General features: G+C 39.5%; 1 protein-coding gene across 3 annotated transcripts in view; it reads right to left on the bottom strand.

The window, feature by feature from the left end:
- Positions 1-5610: 5610 nt before the first annotated feature.
- COL8A1 (collagen type VIII alpha 1 chain) overlaps positions 5611-22224 on the bottom strand; it is a 151908-nt gene continuing 135294 nt past the window's right edge. For all 3 annotated transcript variants that reach the window (XM_043593948.1, XM_043593949.1, XM_043593947.1), the window contains 2 exons: positions 13276-13606; positions 5611-10273 (listed from right to left, as the gene is read on the bottom strand). In XM_043593948.1, the coding sequence (XP_043449883.1) occupies positions 8367-10273; positions 13276-13603 (2235 nt within the window). In that variant the 5' untranslated portion in view covers positions 13604-13606 and the 3' untranslated portion in view covers positions 5611-8366. The remainder of the gene's footprint in view (positions 10274-13275; positions 13607-22224) is intronic.

Below are 22224 nucleotides of genomic sequence, written 5' to 3'. Positions count from 1 at the left end.
TGGTGCTGCTTAGATTCCTTACCCATTTGGTGAACACTGTGGTGAACTGAGTGGTAAGGGAAGCTGCTGGAGTCATTTCCAGTTATCTTCTACATCATGGACTATTCCTATTAACAGGTAGTTTTCCTTTTAGTTTTTTTTTTTTTTTTTTAAATTGTGGTAAAATGTACATAACATAATGTTTACCATCTTAACCATTTTTAAAGTGTACAGTTTAGTGGCATTAAATACATACACATTGTTAGGCAATCATGACCACCACTGATGACCAGAACTCTGTCTTGCAAAATTGAATCTCTATATCAATTAAGCAATAACTCCCCATTCCCACCTTCCTCCAGCTCCTGGAAACCATCCTTCTATTTTATGTCTATAAATATGAATAGGTACCTTATATAAGTGGAATCATACAATATTTGTCCTTTTGTGATTGGCTTATTTCTCTTAGCATAATGACCTCTAGTTTCATCCATGTTGTGGCAGATGTCACAGTTCCTATTTTCTTTTTTTTTTTTTTTACGTTTATTAATTTTGAGAGAGAGAGAGAGAGAGAGAGAGAGCGAGCGAGCATGGCTGGGTGGGGGATGGCAGAAAGAGAATCCCAAGCAGGCTCTGCACTGTCAGCACAAAGCCCTGCACAGGGCTCGAACTGATGAACCATGAGGTCATGACCTAGCCTAAAGCAAGAGTCAGATGTTTAGCTGACTGAGCCACCCAGGCGCCCCTCCTTTTTTCTTTTATAATGCTGAATAGTATTCCATTGCACATGTATGCCACATTGTGTTTATCCATTCATCCATTAATGGACATTTGGATAACTTCCACCTTTTAGGTATTATGAATAATGTTGCTATGAACATGAATGGACAAATATCTGTTGAATCCTTTTAATTCTTTCAGGTATATACCCAGAAGTGGAAATGCTCAATTATATGGTGGTTTTACTTATTTTTTGAGGAACCACCATACTGTTTTTCATAGTGGTTGCCTAATTTTACATTCCCATCAGCGATTTAATTTTTAAAACTACATATAGGGGCGCCTGGGTGGCTCAGTTGGCTAAGCATCTGACTCTTGATTTCAGCTCAGGTCATGATCTCACAATCATGAGATGGAGCCCCAAGCCCAGTTCTGTGTTGACAACGTGGAGCCTGCTTGGGATTTTCTCTTCTCTCTCTCCGCTGCTCCCCTGCTCGCATGTGTGCTCTCTCTCACTCTCTCTCTCAAAATATATAAATAAACATTAAAAATAAATAAATAAAGCCATGCATATCTGCACTCTTATCTCCTAAGATTCACCAGAATCTGTCAATATAGTCCTCTGGTAGTTGGCTATTTCTACTGTCTCTGGTAATGCCAATAACTAAGAAATAACTTCAGAACTTGGTTATCTCTCTTTCTCTTCTGAGGCAAGCTACTATTGTGAACCTTCAATGGTAGTTACTTAGATAGCTGAGAAGTTTTATCTTCTGCCTTGAGGCAATATGGTGTAATAGCTCAGAATGTGGACTATGAAGCCAGATGCTTGGGTTAAAATCCTGGCATTGTCATTTATTAGCTCTTAGACAAGTTACTATGGCACAATTTCTTTAGCTATGAGGAGTAACTAAGTTAATACATAAAAACAAAGTGGTTTTTGGTACATGGTTTGGCACTCAGTCAATGATAACAATTGTTACCTCTCTGTACCATACCCTACTACTTCATCCGTTCTTCCAACTATTGTATAAGATAGTTATTATTATTACTTACTATTTTACAGGTGCAAAAGCTAAAGTTTAGAGAGGTTAAATAATTGACTCAAGATGACCATCCAGTGAATAAAAGAGTTGAGATTTGTTCTCCGAGTCTGACCCCAGAGACCTTTCCTAACATGTTCTATATTGATGACTCTGGTTTGGTAAAGCAAATGACAAGGACAGATTCATCTTTGATGTCAAAAGGCAACTATTATTACTAGTAGACAACTGGAGACTGGTAGAGTAAGCATTCCATCAGCTTTCTCTCTTGTATCTCTCATCCCATGAATAAAGTGCAGATGTGCACATGCTGCCAGTTTGTTAGATGAAAAGTGACTTGGCCATACTCATTATAAAATTAACTTTTAGGTCTTTCAAGGCATGTGAAATGTAAGCCTCCCCAGACTTCATAAACTTTAATTTAGAACTGCTTTTGATTCTAATAAAAATCTATTTTTACTTGCAGTAAGATAGCAAAGAAAAAAAATCTCTGGAAAGGTTCTGGACGCCTCAATGGAAGATTTGATTAGATGGTCCTGTGTTTCAGTAACACACATGAGAAACTTCTGAATACCTTGTTAAAATGGAATGATATACCCCACTTTTGATTTAAATTCCATTACATTTATCTCCAGGAATTAGCAAAAAAAATTTTTTTTGATAATAAAAATCATTAAGAGCTATTTGATATCATAAAAAATAACTTGTTTGAAGATAAAATTTACCCTGATATAATACTGGTTTTGAAAGTGAAAGAAACCATCAGAAATTTTATGTAACTCTTTGCTAAAAGAAGGATAACCCTAAATCTTACTCCATAGATATTTTTCTTCTTCATGATAGGGAATGACATGAACATTTGTATTTTTAGAGTCACAAACCATTAAGAAGAAAACTTTTCTGAAATATAGTAAAATATGATTGATTTGCATTCTTTTTTGGCCCTGTGCACTTATGTAATTCATTGTAATTACATATGGATTGGGATGATATCTATCTTTGCTGTCTCTATTATGAAGGATTTGTTAAATAAATTCCTGCAGTAAGTAAAGAAAGATATTTTAAAGCAATTTAATGTTTTTTTTTTTTTTATCTGCAAACGGTGCTACTAATTTCAAGTTGGCCTTTTTCTCCCTTATTACAATAGACCATAGGTCTCTCTCCAGGCTCGTGGATCTACCTTTCATCTTCCTACTAAATGCATTTTCATCCCACTATCAGGGAAATCCCACAAGCCTGTAAATAAACTGAGTTGTCTTCTCATTTCCCTGCCTGGAGTGGGCTTTGCTAGTGGACAACCTGTGTCTGTCTATGATAGGGCACCATCCCTGTCTTCCAGGTCTATCAATGAGAAGAAACCACCTTTGGGACAAGCTTCCTTTTCCTTCATAAGGCCATCCTAGGATTGTCCCCAAGTTCACCTTAGTCTTTCAACTGTTTCTTCAATTTTCAATTCTTCTTTGTTTTATTTCCTCACCCTTGAACTAGCTCCATTGTTTTGTATTCCTTAAATCCTGACACCTGACCTGACATGTGACCTTTACTCATGAGACTTGTTTGGGACTATTCACCACCATCCTACCATCCCATTTCTGGATTGAAGCGGTTCTGATTTCCTCATTAGTTTTACTACTTGTAATTCACCTTCATAGAATCATCAAGGTAACTTTTCTAAAATACTTATTTTCATACCATTTTCCCACTTAAGGACCTACAATGTATTCTTACTGCATATTTGATAAAGTATAAATGCCTCTTTCCTATATGTAAAGCCCGATATCATTTGACCCTTCTTTGGTTATTAGTTTCCTTTACTAGTGCTTGGGTAGATCCTCCAATCTAGTGAGGCTATTCCCATTATCCCAAATTGCCCTGTTCACCACCTGCCCCAAAACACATACACACACACACACACACACACACACACACACACACACAGAGTCACTCGCTCACTCACAAAAATACCAGTTTCCTCCTCTCTATTAGAGGAATAGAACCTTTTCCTCTTGGGATGTCCCTATGCTGTTCAAAGTCCATCACATTAAAAGTGATTTCTTTAAAAATCATCTCCAAAACACTGTCTGTTATTAGGTTTCATCCCACATTAAACTTCTAAATAATCTTGGAATATATAACCTTCTGTAGAATCTTGGAATCCTAGAGCAACTCATACCGACTTTATCACTGCCTCCCACAGCAGCCTTGAGAGATTCATTCTTCATTCTTCCTTCTGACCTGGTACTGGACCAGCACTCTGTGTTGGGCTATGGATGAAAGATGAAATAGTGCCTGCTTTCAAGAAGCTACTCTCTGTCAAATATGGGAGACAGTAACAGGTCAGTTACAAGGTAGGGAAAGTGAAGGGACAGAAGTCTATACAAGGCAGGGTGGTCACAGGGGAGAAGATGACTGACTTTGAGCAGTACAGAAGAGGAGGTGATCCTTGAGCTGTGTTTTGAGGGGTGAGGAGGAATTATGCAGGAGACATGTCAGAGCATTTCTAGAAAGGCAGCAGCATGGAATGGTCTTTCTCTTCCTGAATCTAACTAGTGTGCATCCTCTCAGCACCACACCACATCTGTTTGTATTTGTTTGTATATCACCTGGAAACTAATCTTTTCCTTAACAAACATCTTAATTTCCTCCAAACAGAAGATGATTTTTTTTTTAAGGGGAAGGGTCATGTTTTCTGTTGCTTTTGTATCCTTCACATTGCCTCATAGTACTAGTAGTATCGAGTGCAGAGTAGGCCTGCTTTGTGTTTTGTTTTAAGGCAAGGGGATGCTACAGACCCATTGTGATGATGGATTCGCCTTGCTTGTCCAGCATTCTGAATTCCAACTATTTATTCCTCCCTGCCTGTGTCGCCTGTATCCGCCCTTCTGTTTACCTTTGTGACCAACAGTGTGTGCATACAAGATGATTGGTTCATGTTATGGAAGAGCTGTGGAATGAAATAGAACTAATTGGGCTGATTGGGAATGGAAACTGTGGTCTTGAGCTTCCAGACTTATGGTTTAAGCAAGTGAGTTAATCAGCCCATAGACGGGTGATACACACTTGTTTATGGAATGGTTTAAATGATCTCTTCATAATATCATAGATGTAAGTTACAATCATTCTGAGCTTGATAAATCATCACAGCAGAATTCTTTCATCAGTGATACTTAAGATGCTTAGATTCTTGAAACAGGTCTGCTTCTGCTCTGTAGCTCTACTCACCACTATCTCCCCTCAAAATATTTGGCTCTAGTGTGGCCGGCTAAAATAGAATAGAGTATTTGAGGATTGGTTTCTTGCGGGGGAAGAGAGGTTTGTGGCAGTTTTTTTTTTTTTCCTTTTATGATGGAGGTGATAGATGCAGCAGCTCATTCATTGTCCCCTAATATCTGTTCTCCCTTCTTCCATGTTAAGAGAACCCAGATTTTCAGCTGGGCATGTGGTTACCCTGAATAAATATTCAATTTCCCACACTCTCTTGGCAGCTTTGGGCAATGTGACTAAATTCAGAGCAATAGGATGTGGGAGGGAGTAATGTAAGCAATTAGGGAGCATGCTCTCCCATTCTGATGTTTTCACCTTTCCACTGCCTGGAATGTGGCTGTGATGGTTACCTGTCCTGGACCTTGGGGATGAGGGCAACAACTTTAGGGTGGAAAAGCAGAAAGATAGAAAGAATCTGGGGCCCTGACTGGAGCTACCACATGAGCACTGGACTGCTGATGCTCAGACCTGTTGTGTCAAAGAGAAATAATTGTCTTGTTTAAGCTATGATTTAGGTCTCTGTTTCAGCAGCTCATTAGTACATAGGGAGATAAAAAAAATTATGAGGTTCAGTGTCAGCTGAGTGATATGAACAAGATAAGAAACATACTTTTAAAGATATTTAATAAGTCTTTTTTTCAAATCAGTACAAAAATTTAAATACAAAATTGATTTGCTATTGACAAGTCTCAAATCTATCATGGAAACTCAAAAAAGTTACCAGTCTATTCACCTTTCATGGTGTTCTGCAAAATATTTGAGAACAGTCACCCACTACAGACATTCTTTTCCTCTGTGGGATGTCATACTGCATTAAAACTCTGTGTTTAAATAACAATGCTAATTTTGTTCATTTCACATGGAAAAGTTCTGGTTGAATTTGAATTAAATAGGGACTATAGCTCTATCCCTAGATTTTCGAACATGTGGTTGTTTGTTTCATCTGCTTTTACACTAATGTGTTAACAGGATGTGCAACACTTAAAAGGGAAACACAAACACACAGATAATTATTTAAAACTCTTTTTTAAATTAAATGGAGTAATTCATTTAGTTCTGAGATTAGCACCATTGTAGAATACACAGTATTTGGCATAAATTTTGCTCCTCCCCTATCTAAAAGTTAGAAGCATATGCCTGATGATATACACACTCACACACATTTCATATATATATATATTATATATATATTATATATAATATATATATATATATGCAATTGAGTAACAACCAATAAATAAGTTGGAAGGTATTTTAAAATGTGAAATTTGGTTTTACCTAAAGAGGTACTTTCTTACTTGGTGGAAAGAAAAAGCCCATACATGTACAGATAAATACGGATTTACAGATCAGCTGATTTGACTTGCTTCCAAGCCATTTCAATGCATCTGTTTAGCTGAAGGAGCCCAGTGGGTCCTTATTGCCTCCATAGTCATCAGTCCAAAACCAGCATCCTCAAGACCAACCTGAAGGGTATTTGGCCATAGAAACACTGTCTGCTTTGAAAATGAAAGTTGGGTTGGATATCTTTTGATGGGAAAAGTTTGTCATATAATTAGCAGTGAATAAGAAACCCTCTGGTAATGAACTCATTTCTCTTTTTAAGAAATTGAGAAGAAATGGTGCTCGTTTACCATATAAGGGAAAAGACACCTATTAGGTTGGGGAGGATTTTCTTGATGGTTAAAATGATTCAGATTTGACATAGACACATTTCCATGTGTGTTTATACCGTATTTATTTGTGTATTTTTCCATCTGTACCTTTCCCCTCAACTTCTGACTTTTAATTTTGAGGAAGAGATACAAGAGTCCACCACTATAACCCCACATTATATCCCCAATTCCTTATAGTGTCAGCGGCAGACTCATAGCTGACTGAAATATTTTGTCTGCGTTTTGAGACCAGATTTGAATGCCTGAAGCAGTTAATATGTACCTAAGTGAAAACCTGGAAAGACACTTATTTTTCTCTTTAAACTTGCATTGACCCTTGACTTGTGCTGAGTATGAGGTGAAAAAAAAGCATGGGCTCTTATTTGCCATTTGACATTTCAGATAGCTGTTCCACGGGTTGCTTCTAAAGAAACAGTTCTTTTCCTACAACTTTCCTTTTCCTCCTAGTATCTACACTAGAAAATACTACATCCATTTTTTTTTTTTAGTTTAAAACTTGAGAAATAATTTTTCAAAAAAATTATTTTCCTATGGAATTCTGAAACTTCTTTTCCTCCCCAAGTAAAAAATGACTTGGGTTTTGGAAATTGATTTTGGAACCTCAGACATACCCATTTGCATATATACAACACTGGGAAATTTCTTCAAAATTCAACAGCTACTGAGAAACACTTAAAGCTCCTTCATGGGTGAAACCTCATTGTAGTCATTTGTATGGGTAGGCAAGGAAGGGGGATTTTTATAGGCATGTAAGCAATTGAAAACTGATGATAATGAACATTCCACGAAACTGGAAAGTTATTATTTTTTTCTTATGACTTCCACGTGCTTATGTTGGTTGGATCATAGTGGAAATTACATGGAGGGAAGAAAAAAGAAAAAAAAATTACAGAAAATAAAACAAAAAGAACCCTTGAGAAAGAAGTGAATTAACTACTGCCCCTGTCTCCCAGCTGGTTGTTTAGCTTCTTTCGTGGCACTGTCTCATGTCCCTCAAACGTCTCATCCAGTGCAAGGCACAGAGGAGGCACTGAGTAAATTACACGGTGGTCGATTGGTTCACTTGTTCTTTTAGAGAGACAAGATAGACAATTCTGAGTAGGACTCATACTGAGAAAAGATACAGCCTCTGACAGGAGGGAAATATCCCTTGGACTAAAACCCTACTGGTCCCCCCTGATTCCCTCCCGCTGGGGCTGTAACACAGCAGAACCCCTCACCCACATTCCATGGCAAAATATCTGCACAAATACAGAGGAAATTATGCAAGTAAATACGGTATGTAATTGTTATCAATGACATTTCTTTAAGCCATATTGATAAATCTTTAAACAGTATGAGCAAATGACTTTCATTAGCTATGATCTTTCATACTGAAATATTCTGAATGATCTGAATAAGCAGGTTATGGAAGCATATAACAATACAACAGCTAATATGATTCCAGTGGGTACAACACAAGTGTCAGTACTTGATACATAAATCTATCCCATCATTTTCAATTATAGGCTGCTGTGCAGAGCATTAAACATGCATCTTAGTTTTTATTTGTACACGATGGTTCAAATTTTCACTGAAATATAACTTTCCAACTATATAAATGTTTTGAAGCAATTACATTTTTCATTTGGATTTTTCCGGTGCATCATTTTCTTTTCTTCTATTAAATCTCTCTTTCTTTTCTTTTTTACATGGGATACAATAAATATCCTGAAAAGGAGGAATGGACGTACTGCCCAGCATACAGTCCTGCGGCCTGTTCTGAGGGCATCTGGAGGAACACTCGGTCTCCGGGCCTGAGCAGCAGCACCGCACTTCCAGATGCCTGGTCCAGAAAGCCCTTTTTGTACTCATCATACGTGTACATCATGGGCTCATTGTTCTTGAACAGAGCAACCCACACGTTGCCCCCCTTGCAGTGAACATGGTATGCAAAGTAGTAGACCCCAGGGACCTCGCAGGTGAAGATGCCCGTCTGTGGGTTGTAGTTCTGTCTGCCGTTATAGAGCAGTTTGTCAAACTTCACCGGAGCCCCCACAGGTGGGAAGGGTGCAGTCAGCTCAGCTGTAAAGGCAGGCATCTCGTAGGCTGGCCCTCCATTCTTGCCTTTCTTAGCCCCATAAGCATGGGGGGGTTTCACTCCATCAATTCCCAGCCCCATGTCTGGCAGATACTCTCCATGGGGTGGTGGTGTAGGGGGCATCACAGCTGGGGGACCTGGGGGTCCTGGAGGGCCTGGGGGCCCTGGAAGGCCCGGCTGCCCTTGAGGACCAAGGGCACCAGGCTTCCCTGGGGGGCCATGAAGTCCTGCTACTCCAGGCTTCCCTACTCCAGGGAACCCAGGGGGCCCTGGGATGCCCGGTTCCCCTTTGGGGCCTGGCATTCCAGGTGGTCCAATGGGCCCACTGGGGCCCGCAATCCCTGGGATGCCTGGAGGACCCTGTAAACCCTGATCCCCTGGGATTCCTGGCTCTCCCTTTGGTCCAAGCAGCCCAGGAGCACCAGGGAGCCCCGGTAAACCTTTGAGCCCAGCTTCCCCCTTGGGCCCTATGGGACCTGGCAAACCCCTCATGCCAGGGGGCCCTACTTCACCAAGAAAACCTGGCTTTCCTGGGAAGCCTTGAAGCCCTGGCTCACCCTTGGGACCTGGTGGCCCCTGTGGCCCTACAACCCCACCTTCTCCTTTGGGTCCGGGAAAACCAATAGCACCTGGAGGGCCCATAGGACCTGGGATTCCAGGCAGGCCTGGCTCTCCTGGGGGACCCCCCATTCCTGGGGCTCCTACTGGTCCTTTCTCCCCTCTTGGTCCCAGAGCCCCAGGCAGACCCCCTATGCCCTTGTCACCTTTGGGTCCTGGGAAGCCAGGTTTCCCAATCCCTGGAATGCCTGGGGGTCCTGGCAGCCCTGGCAGTCCTTGTTCCCCTTTCCCGCCTGGAAATCCTGGCTGGCCAGGGATCCCATCCTGGCCTGGTTTCCCAACTCCAGGCATCCCAGGAGGCCCTTGAACTCCTGGGACTCCAATAGGGCCTTGTGGACCAGGTTCGCCTGGAGGACCTGGCTTTCCCAGGGGGCCCTGGGGCCCAGGGAAGCCTGTAACTCCTGGTTTGCCGACTCCTGGAAGTCCAACAGGGCCAGGAGGGCCATGCATCCCTGGAGGACCCTTCAGGCCTGGCAGACCTGGCATCCCGAAGCCCTTCTCTCCTTTAGGACCCTGAAGGCCTGGAGGTCCTGGTGGTCCTTTGGGTCCTCGCTCACCCTTTGCACCTGGTTGCCCTGGTAACCCTGGCCCACCTGGTTTTCCAATGCCAGGAAGTCCATGGGGCCCTGGAGGTCCTTGTGGTCCTGGGATCCCCATCGGCCCGATCTCCCCTTTGGGTCCAATTTCACCTTTCGCTCCGGGCATTCCCATGGCTCCTGGCTTTCCTGGCATTCCGGGCATACCTGGTTTTCCAATTCCTGGATATCCTTGTGGCCCTGGCTTTCCTTTGGTTCCAGGTATCCCATGACCTGGTAAGCCAGGGGGCCCAGGTGGTCCTCTTGGGCCAGGCTCTCCACGCGGACCTTGCTCCCCTCGTAAACTTGCTAATGGTATTTCTATTGGGGGAGAGGGAATGGGAGTGGGGGCAAGGAGGGAAAAAAAAAGAGAAAGAAAAATTAATATTTATTATTCCTTACTTAAGGAAGTCATGATGATCATTATTTAATTTTGACACCTTAGCCTATTACTTACTGAAAGGAGAGACTAGGAATAATGTGCTCATCTTCCGGGACTGTGTTATCCGTACTTAAAGGACAATCAGGCTGATAACTGTTTTGTCATGTTTGAAATACTGTTGAGAACTGATATCTGTAGCTGCTTTTATCAGCATTGGTTATATAAAAAAGCTAAAAAGTAATGAGGAAACATTTTTCCAAGTACAAAACTCCAAAGTTTTGAGATGGTGTGTTTGCTATGAAGATTTTGGAAAATTCAAAGAAGGATGAAGAAAAATCAAAGTTGCCTATAAGCCCACTACTCAAGAGATAATCACTTGACATTTATATGTATTTTCATCTCATGTATTCTAGGTGTGTGTATGTGTTGAACAGTGTTGGCGTTTTTATTTTTTTTATTATTTATTCTACCTAATGTATTTTTCCATGTCCTTGATTTTTTAATACATTTTATATATTAAATATATATTAATATACTTATATTTATATACTTTTTATATATAATTGTATATATTTATATGTATTTAATATATATTTAAATATATATTTTATGCTAAATAATATTTCCTATTAAATAATATTTTTGGCTAAATAATATTTTAATGTATCTTATACATTAAATACATATTTTGTGGCTAAATAATATTTCCTCTTGTGCTGAAAAGCAGTAGATGTGTTTAATGAAAGTAATTATCTTGTGGATTCAGGGAAGAATAGAAGCATTTTATCTTGTATGTGGTTTAATAACATCTTCCACGTCTGTCTCTAGAGCCAAATACATTTACTTAATTCCTTTCATGTGCTATAGGATTTCCTGAGCCTCAAATATGAATTCTTTAATAAATTATTCCTCATTTGCAAATTAGGTTTCAAACAGGAGAAGTAAGGTACTTTAGGCTGACAAGCAGTGTGGAGAAGGAATTGAGCTGGGATTAGGGGCAGGAAGCTCTTCTTAGACTTGAAATGAGATCTGGACTGGGCCATTTAAGCCTTCACTGTCTCTGCTTGCCTCTCTGCAGCAAGGATAATATAGCCACACTACAACATTAGATAATAGATAATGAAAGATGTTATGCTTTCTCAGATTGTTATCAAAATACAAAGCACATGTTTGTTGGGATGATTATGCTGTGCCTTTCACGGCAATACAACTCTGGATCTTCTATGCTACTGAAATGAAACACAAAGAAATGAAATTTATGGCCTCAAAGTTTTATTTTAACAAATAGCCATATCTTAATCCTGACCATTATATTTTTCACTGAGCTACTGTCAGGGAACAAAATAGAACCATAGAACTTATATTCTTAGCAAATTCCCCAATTGCAATCTGGTACCCATCAGAATAAGAACAGGAAGTGCCACAAGCCAGGCAGGCCACTCAAGAAAGGAAGGAAAACAATCCTGATAATCCCTTAAGTGGGCTATCAGCTCCTAAAGAGAAGAAAATTGGGAATGCTTCTTTTACGCTAAGTAGATATTCTAGTGCTATTAAGACATATTATTTCTAAGCAGTGTGTAGCTACTATATCAAGAACTTCTGGGACAGGGTCATGTCTTACTCATCAGGAATCCTTGATGTCTAGCACAGTGCCTGAACATACTCTTCTTATCTAGAGTTTCTTGAATGACCAACTGTAGCAAGTCAGAAGTTTCTATGTTGTTTTAGTATTTACTTAGCATTTTACTTACCTTATGCCACTGATTTTTCTCAACAAATCTTAACTTTACAGATGAAGAAAAGTAGTTTCAGAGAGGTTTTTTTTTTTTTTCATTGAGGTATAGTTGACGTACAATATTATATTATTTTCAGGTCTCTCATTTCTGGCCTCTAGGCCTCTTAGCACCAAATCCAGTCGTACCCCAGAAGTAGAGCTTCCTGCTTTTGCAGGGACCAGTAGGAATGGCCTTCACTTTCTCAAAGGGAATTGCTATGCCGATGCAGTTCCTTTCCTATAAATGCTAGGTTTCCTGAGAATCCAGATAAAACAACTGAAGTTTTAAGAAAGTGTCTCTCACAGTGCTAAGCATGTTGTAGGTGCTGAATAACTAATGAATATGCCTGGAAAGCAATGGGAAAAATGTTCATCTGTCATGCAGTCCTTACCTTTTATAGTCTCCTTTTGTCAGTTTATTAACAGGTGTAGTAGCTTAATTCAAGCACTCTTAAAAACAGTGACATTTATCCAGCTCCTAGATCACAAAATGCTTTCAAATATATATATATTTTTTTAATTTTTTTTTCAACGTTTATTTATTTTTGGGACAGAGAGAGACAGAGCATGAATGGGGGAGGGGCAGAGAGAGAGGGAGACACAGAATTGGAAACAGGCTCCAGGCTCTGAGCCATCAGTCCAGAGCCTGACGCGGGGCTCGAACTCCCGGACCGCGAGATCGTGACCTGGCTGAAGTCGGACGCTTAACCGACTGTGCCACCCAGGCGCCCCAGCAAATATATATATATTTTAACACAGTAGGTCCTTACAACATTGGTGTCCCAATTCAGAAGACTGACTTATCACCTTTTTTTCCCCCATTGCTTTAATCCCCCCAGCATCTGGCCCAGAGTCTGACACAAAAATAGATGCTCATGAAATAGTTGCCAAATGTTTGAACAGATAATGAGTAAGAGAATAAATTGTTTGTTATTAAATATGTTTTGTGCCATTTAATGCTATTAAAGCACAACAGAAAACTAATTTTGTCTGTATTTTTAGGCCTTGAACTTTTTGAGGATAGAGTTTAGAACACAGTGAACACTTAATGAATATCAGTAATACATTCAAGAATAAAAATTTATAAAATGTAGCTTTTCCCCTGATCTCATAGTTGAGGATTTTGGAAAGCTGCCATTTCATAACAGCACAGGAATGTGATGTTACCTTTGCCTTTCTTAGGTGCTGCTTCCTTGCCCATTCTTGGCACTGGCTGAATTTCCTTCATATATTGGGGTAGATGTGGATATTCTTTGCCATACTGCATGTGGGGCAGCTCCTTGCCCATGGTAAGGCCATCTTTGCCCAAAGGCATGTGAGGTACTTGCTGGCCCAGAGGCTGGTATTGTGGAATTTGTGGTGGGATCTGAGGAGGAATTTGTGGTGGCAGCGGCTTGATCCCATAGTAAGCACCAGCCTGAATGAGCCTGATGGAGCCCAGGGAAATGGTAAGCAGCACTCCCAGCAGCTGCAGAGGGCCAGGTGGCACAGCCATCACCTGTGGAAGGAAGGAATGCACCAACATGGTGAAAGCCTTACAGGCCAATAGACACGTCTATTTAGAGAAAGAAGGGGGAGAAGAAGGAAACAGTCTTTATCAGCAGAACATCACCAGTGGAAGATAAATGAAAAGGAAGAAGATGATCCCTTTTCAGGAGAAAACAAGCAAAAAACAGAAAAGAGTAGGAACTGTCAAATGAAGGTAATTGGTGGGATTATAAGCTATGGGAAATATCAATTCTGCCTTCTTCCATGGTATTGGAACCCTTGATTTTTAGCTGGAACAAAACAGCCCAGAATAAAGACATTTCAGCCAAGTGTGGCCATGTGACAAATGGATGTGGTTGTAATGGGTACAAGTTCCAAGAAGGACCCTGAAAGAGAGTGGCCCTGTTCCTCTTCCTCCTTCCTGCTGGCTGAAATGTGGATACATTTGCCTGGAAGCAGAGCAGATATCTGGGACCAGAAGTGAAATCCGTGCACTGAGCATGGTGGAGCAACAAGATAGAACAGACCTCAGCCTTGGCTGAACAAGAAGGTCCCATATTAATCCTTAAATTTAGAATTTGTTTACACAAGGAAGAGCTAAAGGTTTATCCTCTTCTTTAAATCATTATTCTTTCGAGTATCACATTTGCACTAAACTTAATCCTAATGGATTGAGTAGGTTGTCCAAAAGGAGGCAAACTTGGTGGCCAGTCAGGCTTTGTTAGTATGTGCCAAAATTCCATTCTAAGTGGAAATGGTAAGTAATTGATAGGCTTTATGCCAGGGACTGAGATTTTTCATCTGCCCTTTAGCTGCTTTGGTGTGGTCACAAATAAATGTAAAAGTTGAAGAGCAAGCAGACAACAACAATGCAAACCACAGAAGTCTTCTGAATTGGAAAGAAAGTACAATATGACAGTCCCAAAATTCCATTGTAATATTTAAATACCGTAAAGTCATTAGTTTAGAATCTGCTCATTTGGACCGGGAGTCCATTGAAGTTTATCTTGTACTATTATGAAGGAAAGGCGTTTACAAAGCAAATTAGTTGCATAAAATAGGGTTGTGTAACTACTCACATGAGTAAACTGTACAAGCCCTTTAATAGTACCCTTTGCAATTTGACATTTAACAGAATAAATGCAAATGGGGCTTATAGGTTTATAAAAACCAACTCAAAAAGACCTCTGGAAATGCCCAGGGCTGAAGACCCAGAAGCCCAGGGAACTGCAGTGCTCACAAAAGCCCACTAGAGGACAACTGTGGTACACACTGAAGTCTGTTCTCCCTGGTACTGACAGGACATAATAAGGTGCTCCCCACACGTTATTAAAGGACTTGAAAATCTGAATCCTAAGTGGAGTGTCCTCATTATGCTGGAGAAAGAAGTGGCAAGGTTCTCACAATTTTTAATGTCAGAATATTCTGAAGAACTTTGAATAAACTATCTCTAAATAATTTAATTTCCAATCTCCTGTGAGTTTGTTTTCTTTGCTTCTGCCTTAATTCTGGATCACAGTTTTCCACTTAGAAAATATGTGTTGACTTTGCGACATCCTATTCAAGAGGGATGCCAAGAGTGTGAACAGGCTACAGGAGAATTGGTTAATAAAAAGCACCTAAGAAAATATTTAATGGAATCTCTACCACAAAATTCACTGCTTTATAATTTTTCTAAATATACTAACCATATTTTCCCCAAAACATCTGTCAGTAAAATGATTTTTAAAACTTTCTCCATTTCATAAATCAGAATAGTCTCAAGAACTATTTGATTCAAGTGTATTCTACATAGTACATGTGCTGGTAAATGGGAGAAGATAGAATGCTGTTATTTTCTGTCTTTCTAAGAAGGATTATTATAAACCATTTGGAAAGAGCCACAAAATTGGTATTGATTTATACTCAGTAGTCCATTTTATTTATTTTTTTGAAAAGTTTATTTTGAGAGAGAGAGCGCGCGCATGAACGGGAGTGGCAGAGAGGGAGAGAGAATCTCAGCTCAGAGCCTGATGTGGGATCAAACACACTGTGAGATCATTACCTGAGCCAAAATCAGGAGTTGGGACACTTAACTGAGCCACCCACGTGCCCCTATGGTCCATTTTTATCTTAGATGGGAAAAGAACATCTGTTGTGAGTACTCAATGATAATTTATTGACTACTCATCAAACACAATGCTAGACCCAGCTAGGGATTATAAAGATAAATATAATATGGTCAATGGGCCCTGCCCCCACAGAGCTTATACTTTTTTTTAGTAGGGATTGACAGCAGAAAAAAGTGAATTTCCCATCCTCTTCTGTTCTCCAGTATCTTTAATCCTTTCCCCTTGAAGCAACAACTTTTCCCAGTTTCCTCATATGTTTCCAGAGGTATTCTAAGAATATGCACATATAATACATATTCCTTTAAGACACAAATTACAACGTACTATACAAACCACCATTCCTTACTTTGTTCACTCAGAAGACCAGAGCTTAAGACCTTATTTCTCATTTTAGTTTTGTGTATCTGAACAGATCTCTTCAAGTTCTTTATTTGTTAAAAATAAGACTCAATTGTTCTCTAGAGTCCTTAACATTCAGGGTTTAAGGCAGTCACCAGAGAGCTGGAAGTATTAATCTATACCAGAAATACATGGTAATACCTGGTAATGTATGAGCTTGGACTGAATTCATCTTTGGGGATGAATGAATTTGATTACTAAACCCTAAACTTGTGGTGATGTCTTTAATAATAAGCTAGCATACTTGGCCCTTCACCCTTCCATCAATTCAGTGAATGTGTTGGATTATACTTAATAATTTTTAAACCAGGACAATCTAACGAAACATTGGAAAACTGGAAGGAAGCAAAATGCCTGGAAGAAGACCAGTTGAATACCAAAGGCCCAGTGGGATCCTACTTTACTACAATTATTTCCTCTTGTAGTCTTGGCCTTTCCTGAAAACCACCTCCTTAGGTCTGCCATCTGCCATTTCTCTGGCTCTTTTTTTAAATAAACTGTGTTCAGTTTTAACTTGAATATTTATGTAGGGGCCCTGGTTAGAATTTACCGCTTGACTTACCCTTACTGATTTCCCTCTTGTCCCTGAGGATAGTTTTGGTGGTCAAAGTGGTGTGGTGGTTCTCCCAAAATCACTCAAAAGAACATCAGATTTGTGTAACACTATACAAACACCTGGTGGGAGGAAGGAGCCTTGGAATTTCTACTGGGAAAAAAATGGTGGTAATGGATTTTCTTGCCCCCCCCTCTTTTTTTACCGCCCCCCCCCCACCGAGGACGCAAGATACAATAATGTTGTGAATTCTAGTTGATGTTTCTTAGATTTATACTTGATAACTGGTACGTGTGTGTTCGTGTGTGTGCACGTGTGCACGAGTATACGTGAACATCAACGTATATAATGTGTGCAGACAGTGGATCTTTGCCAGTCAGACCAACTTAGTGATGGGTTTCATGCCCTGTAGAAGACCGAGTTGAGTTGTAGCTATACCATTCCCCATGTCTATGACTTTGGGTAAGTGCCTTATCTTCACTAGGTCTCAGTTTCCTTACCTATAAAACAGCAACTATAAAAAATAAATTATAATCTTGGCCTCTCCCACAGAGCTGTTTGAGGGCACAAATGATAGTAGGAATTTTTTTGTAAGCTGAAAAGCACCATTCAAATTTAAGTTATTATTAATGGAGTGTGACCAAAAAGACAAATCAAAACCAACTGAAATGTCAAAGAATTTCAAAGAAAGATACTAGCCAAGATAAATGTGAGGTTAACTGCAGTAATGATAAACCTAACATGAATAAAACAATAATGGCCATTAAAATATACTTGTTAAAAAAGGGCAAAAAAAAAAAAAAAGGAAAGAACAGCTGAACCAAGGCAGTTATTCATTCTGGTGTCAGAGTTGCCAATCCTAATCATTTTGTATAGCTCTAAATGGTTCCCTATATTTGGGAAGGGCTGCAGAGAATTTCAGTTTCCTCATGTGACCTGTGATGTATATAACAAAATAATGTGATATATATTATTTTAAATGCCCCTCAGCATTTTCTCTTTGTATTTATCCCTGTGAGATTTTGGCTTGCTGTGCAAAAGAATGTTTAAGTATTTAAACCTTCAGTCCTTGCCCTAAATCCAACTTTCCCTTACACATGAGGCTAACACAACACACGCAAGTGTGTGTGTGTGTGTGTGTGTGTGTGTGTGGTGGTGATCAAGCCTCTTTCATCTGCTCCTGGGTAGTCCCTCCCACAGGAGCTATAGTTTCCCAAGGCCTCAGATATATCACCCCTGAAGCAAGGGGAAGTCAGGCAGAATCCTACTCCTGTGATATTTACCAGAATTGTCTTCTTGGCTTTCCCATGCCTCTCAAAGAAGGTTCTCTTCTGATTACATTTCTCAGAGAAATTCATTCATTAGGTATAGTTATTTAAGGAGTGCCTACTAAATGTTACAAACTGGGTACTGGTGAGAGGAGTGAATCAAATGAGGTTCTAGATCTTATTGAACCACTTTCTAGTGTGGGAGGCAGGCAATAATAAACAAGTTAAAAATAAATTTTGTAATTTCAGATTTGAGTACCATGAAGAAAACCAAGCAGGGTGAAGAGCTTGAGAATGCCTTGGGGTGCAAGACACTGTTCTGGAAAGAGTGGTGGGTAAAACATCTCTGGGGAAATAAATTTTGGATAGAGATGTGAAAGTTGAAAGGCTTACTTGTCTCTCTTAAGACACAACATACACACACACACACACACACACACACACACAAAGTCTTTCTTATCACACTGGTAGTTATAGGTGCCTTTCACTAATGTAAACCATTGTTTCAGAACTTTACTCCTCATCTGTGTCTACATTTTCACATCTTCATTGTATTCTTTTTATTCTAAGGGTTTCTTCTTTTTGATCCTCCACGTTTTAACCCTACTGTATTAGTTTGCTAGGGCTGCCATAACCAAGTATCTTAGACCAAGTGGTTTAACCAACAGAAACTTATTTTCTCCCAATCGTGAAGACAAGAAGTTAGAGATTGAGATGTTGGCACAGTGGGTTTCTTCTGAGACCTCTCTCCTTGGCTTGTAGAGGCCATCCCTTCTCTATGTCTTCACATGGCTTTCCTCTGTGTGTTTGTGTCCTTTATAAGGATGCTAGTCATGTTAGATAAGGGCCTATCCTACTGACCTCATTTTAACTTGATTTCCTCTTTAAAAAACCCTTTCCAAATACAGTCACATTTGGAGGTACTAGGGATTAGGACTTCAACACAGGAATTTTGGTGGATACAACTCAGCTCATATCACCTAGATAATTCCTCTAGACCAACTCAATTCCTACTTCTGCAGTCTTCCCTACCTTTTCAGCCATCATTATCTTCCTCTTCCTATTGAAAGTTTAACACAAAGTTAAATGCAGCTCATCAACCTTATGTTTTTTCCTATTGCTTTTTGTTTTTTTGTTTTTTGTTTTTTGTTTGGTCCATTATACTTCAACATGATTGTAAGCTGAGGACAAGGCAACTATGTGATATTCTTTCCATTTTCTCAATATCTATTTCTAGATAGATCTTCACAGTCAAAACTCTTAGTGCTGATGGGGCTTTAGAAAATATCTATTTCAGCCTCACTCTGCATTTAGAATCCTACCTACACCCGTTGAAATATGAAAGCCTTCATGTTTCCTATTTGAATATTAATCATGATGGAAACATTCATAAAGCAACCTATTATCTTGTACAACTATTGTTATTTTTATTACCTGGTAGGAGCAGCTAGTAGGAGAGACCACCTTTTTTGATTCATACGGCAGGGTACATGTAGCTTACTTTTAGCGGGAGGTGGGAAGTGGACATTAAAAATATATCACAAAATTGGATAAGGCAAAAGATAGATGGTTACATGATCTTTCACTGTGATGCAAATAAAACTACCTTAGGATCATCTAACTAGGGATATGTAACTTTATTGCATAATTGATTGGTTTTACAGATATAACAAGTCAACTATGTTGAAAAGGATATGGTTTTATTGCTCTTTGCTATGTTAACCAGTTTTGTATGTAACTGTATGTAACTCAGGATTTTTTTCTATCAGCTTATTATAATAAAAACCCCAACGTTTATTTTTTTAATTTTTTTAATTTTTTTTTTATTTGAGAGAGACAGAGAGAGGGAGAGAGAGAGAGAGAGAGAGAGAGAGAGAGAGAGAGAGCATGTGTGGGGAAAGGTCAGAGAGAGAAGGAGACACAGAATCTGAAGCAGGCTCCAGGCTCCGAGCTGTCAGCACAGAGCCCAATGCGGGGCCTGAACCCACAGACCGTGAGATCATGACCTGAGCCAAAGTCAGTCACTTAACCGAATGAGCCACCCAAGCATCCCTAAAGCCCCAAGTTTTTAATATTTTGTTTCAAACCAACTTTGTCACCATGTTAAATAAAACTTTGGCATGTTCACTTGTGAATGAGGATTGTGGTTTTAGCATTTTGAGAATTATGCTTTGATGGGGACACAAAAAAAATAGCCAAATACATAAATATAGACAGTTTTGGAAAACATGGAGAAAAACCAAGCAGGAGAGGGTAGGTAAGGAGATAGATGGTTATCATTTGTGGAGATGATGTTCTCTGAAACTCCTTTTACTAAAAAAAAATTGAGCCTTCTGTGCTTGGATGGGCTGGCACCTGGGGTTTAAAGGAAAAGAGAAGCAACTCTAAATCATAGAGGATAGAGAAATTCTGGGGGATTCTGGAGGAGATTAAGTGTGAGCAGAGTTGATTGCTGCATGGAGGAGAGTCCCAGAAAAGGAGACCTCCAGTGGAGGAACACTCAAGAAAAGAAAAAAACTCATTTCAGATGGGCTTTTTAAGTTTATTATAGAATGTATTATAAATCCCCTTTTTCATCTCCTCAGAGAGGAAGAAATCCTAATCCTTCCAAAGAAAACCTAATTCTTTTGTCAGAACTGATTTTGAGGGAGTTAGATGGAAGAATGGTTCAATACTCCAGGGTGGCAAGGGGCAAAATTGGTGACTGTATATGAGAAAACCAGAACTAGAGGATGGCTGGGGAAGGAGAGGCAATGAACATAAAAGTTATAATAATATTAGCTATGTTTTTGAGCACTTACTTTATGCCACCCCCATGAACATACTTCAAATACATTATATCATTAATCTTATATCTACTTACTAAGTTTTACTTAATGTTAAACTCAAATGATATCTCTCCATCCTATATTTATAAAATTGATTATTTTACTGAAATTCAAGACTGTTAGATTCCAACTTAAAATCTTTAAATTATTCTTTGATTACTTTTAGGAGCTGACCTCCAATACATTAGCTAACAAATCTTTCTACTTTGTTTTACAAGGCAGAGATCTAACTATACTGTCACTTTTCTCCATCTTGTCCTCCAAATACCAAGGCTTCCTTTTTAGCTGAAAGAAAAGAAATTCTCTGTTATTTAGGATGAGATCTTGGACTGGATCCCTTACTTTCTGCTTTTTGGACTAGGGACACAAGCTGAGAGGCATTCATGAAGTCAGATAGCCACTGGCAAGGTGAATATGCTGAGATGAAGCCCAAAGAAAAAAACCTATCAGATGTTGGTCAATCACTTCAATGAAGGCAGTGGGCAAGATCATCATAAGCACTCATTAGTTTTAATCAATCTGCTTATTTACATCTACCAAGACTGATATAAGTACAAAGCAGCTTGAAAATTATATGCTTCACAGATGAATCTGCTATAACCAAGAGCAGCAAACAACCTCACTAATAGCTATCAGCAGAGCATGACCTCACGGGTCCTACAGAACTTGAGATCTCAATTAGGTTGTGTCCCCAGGTCTAGAAATGGGCCACCCACATAACCCCTCTGAAGCAAATGACCAACCCCCACATTCCACAAGTTCTCCAAAAGAGGAGATTTCACAATATTCTCCAGTAACCAACTGCAGGATTTCACAGACCTACATTTCTTAATATCTAATCTGGATCTTTCCTGCTGAACTTTAAACTCATTTCCCCTTTTCCATTCTCAAAGGAGGTGGGAAACATCTGGAGAATATTTTTCTTAAAATGATAGTTCACATACTTGAGGTCTACAATTAGCTCCTTTTGTCTCTCTAAATAGAAGCATGTCAGCTGTGAAATAGTTTATCAAATACTTGAGAGGACCCCCCCAAAAAAATACTTGAAAGGACCCTTAAAAGAGAAAGTTCCAAAGTGGAATCCTGTTTTTGCTTTGTTTTGATTTCTCCCCATAACATGAACACATCATTGTTCTCAGAGCATAGAGCACCTAAATTCTAGTTCTGACCTAAGCAGGTCTCCTATCCTGCCAAGGCAACAGTTTTCTCATTGGCAGAATGAGGACATTGACTAGGTGACTCAAAGGTCCTCTCCAGTTCTAAAATTCTATGGTAGCTGTGAACATGAATAACATACCCACACTTCATAGATACATCATTTCATGAATGTACATGTTCAAGCCTTTTGGATGTCATCAAGTTAAATTAATCTCACATCTTCCTTCTTACGGCTAGAGATGGAACAGGAAGAGTTTGAATGGCTCCTCCCTCCCCCTAAGTATTCCTCTGATGAAATAAGCTGCACCTGA

The sequence above is a fragment of the Prionailurus bengalensis genome, chromosome C2, assembly GCF_016509475.1.
Source record: "Prionailurus bengalensis isolate Pbe53 chromosome C2, Fcat_Pben_1.1_paternal_pri, whole genome shotgun sequence".
In the NCBI taxonomy this organism is placed as follows: Eukaryota; Metazoa; Chordata; class Mammalia; order Carnivora; family Felidae; genus Prionailurus; species Prionailurus bengalensis.
Note: the sequence above shows the minus strand (reverse complement) of the source record. Positions and strands in the feature narration are given on the sequence as shown.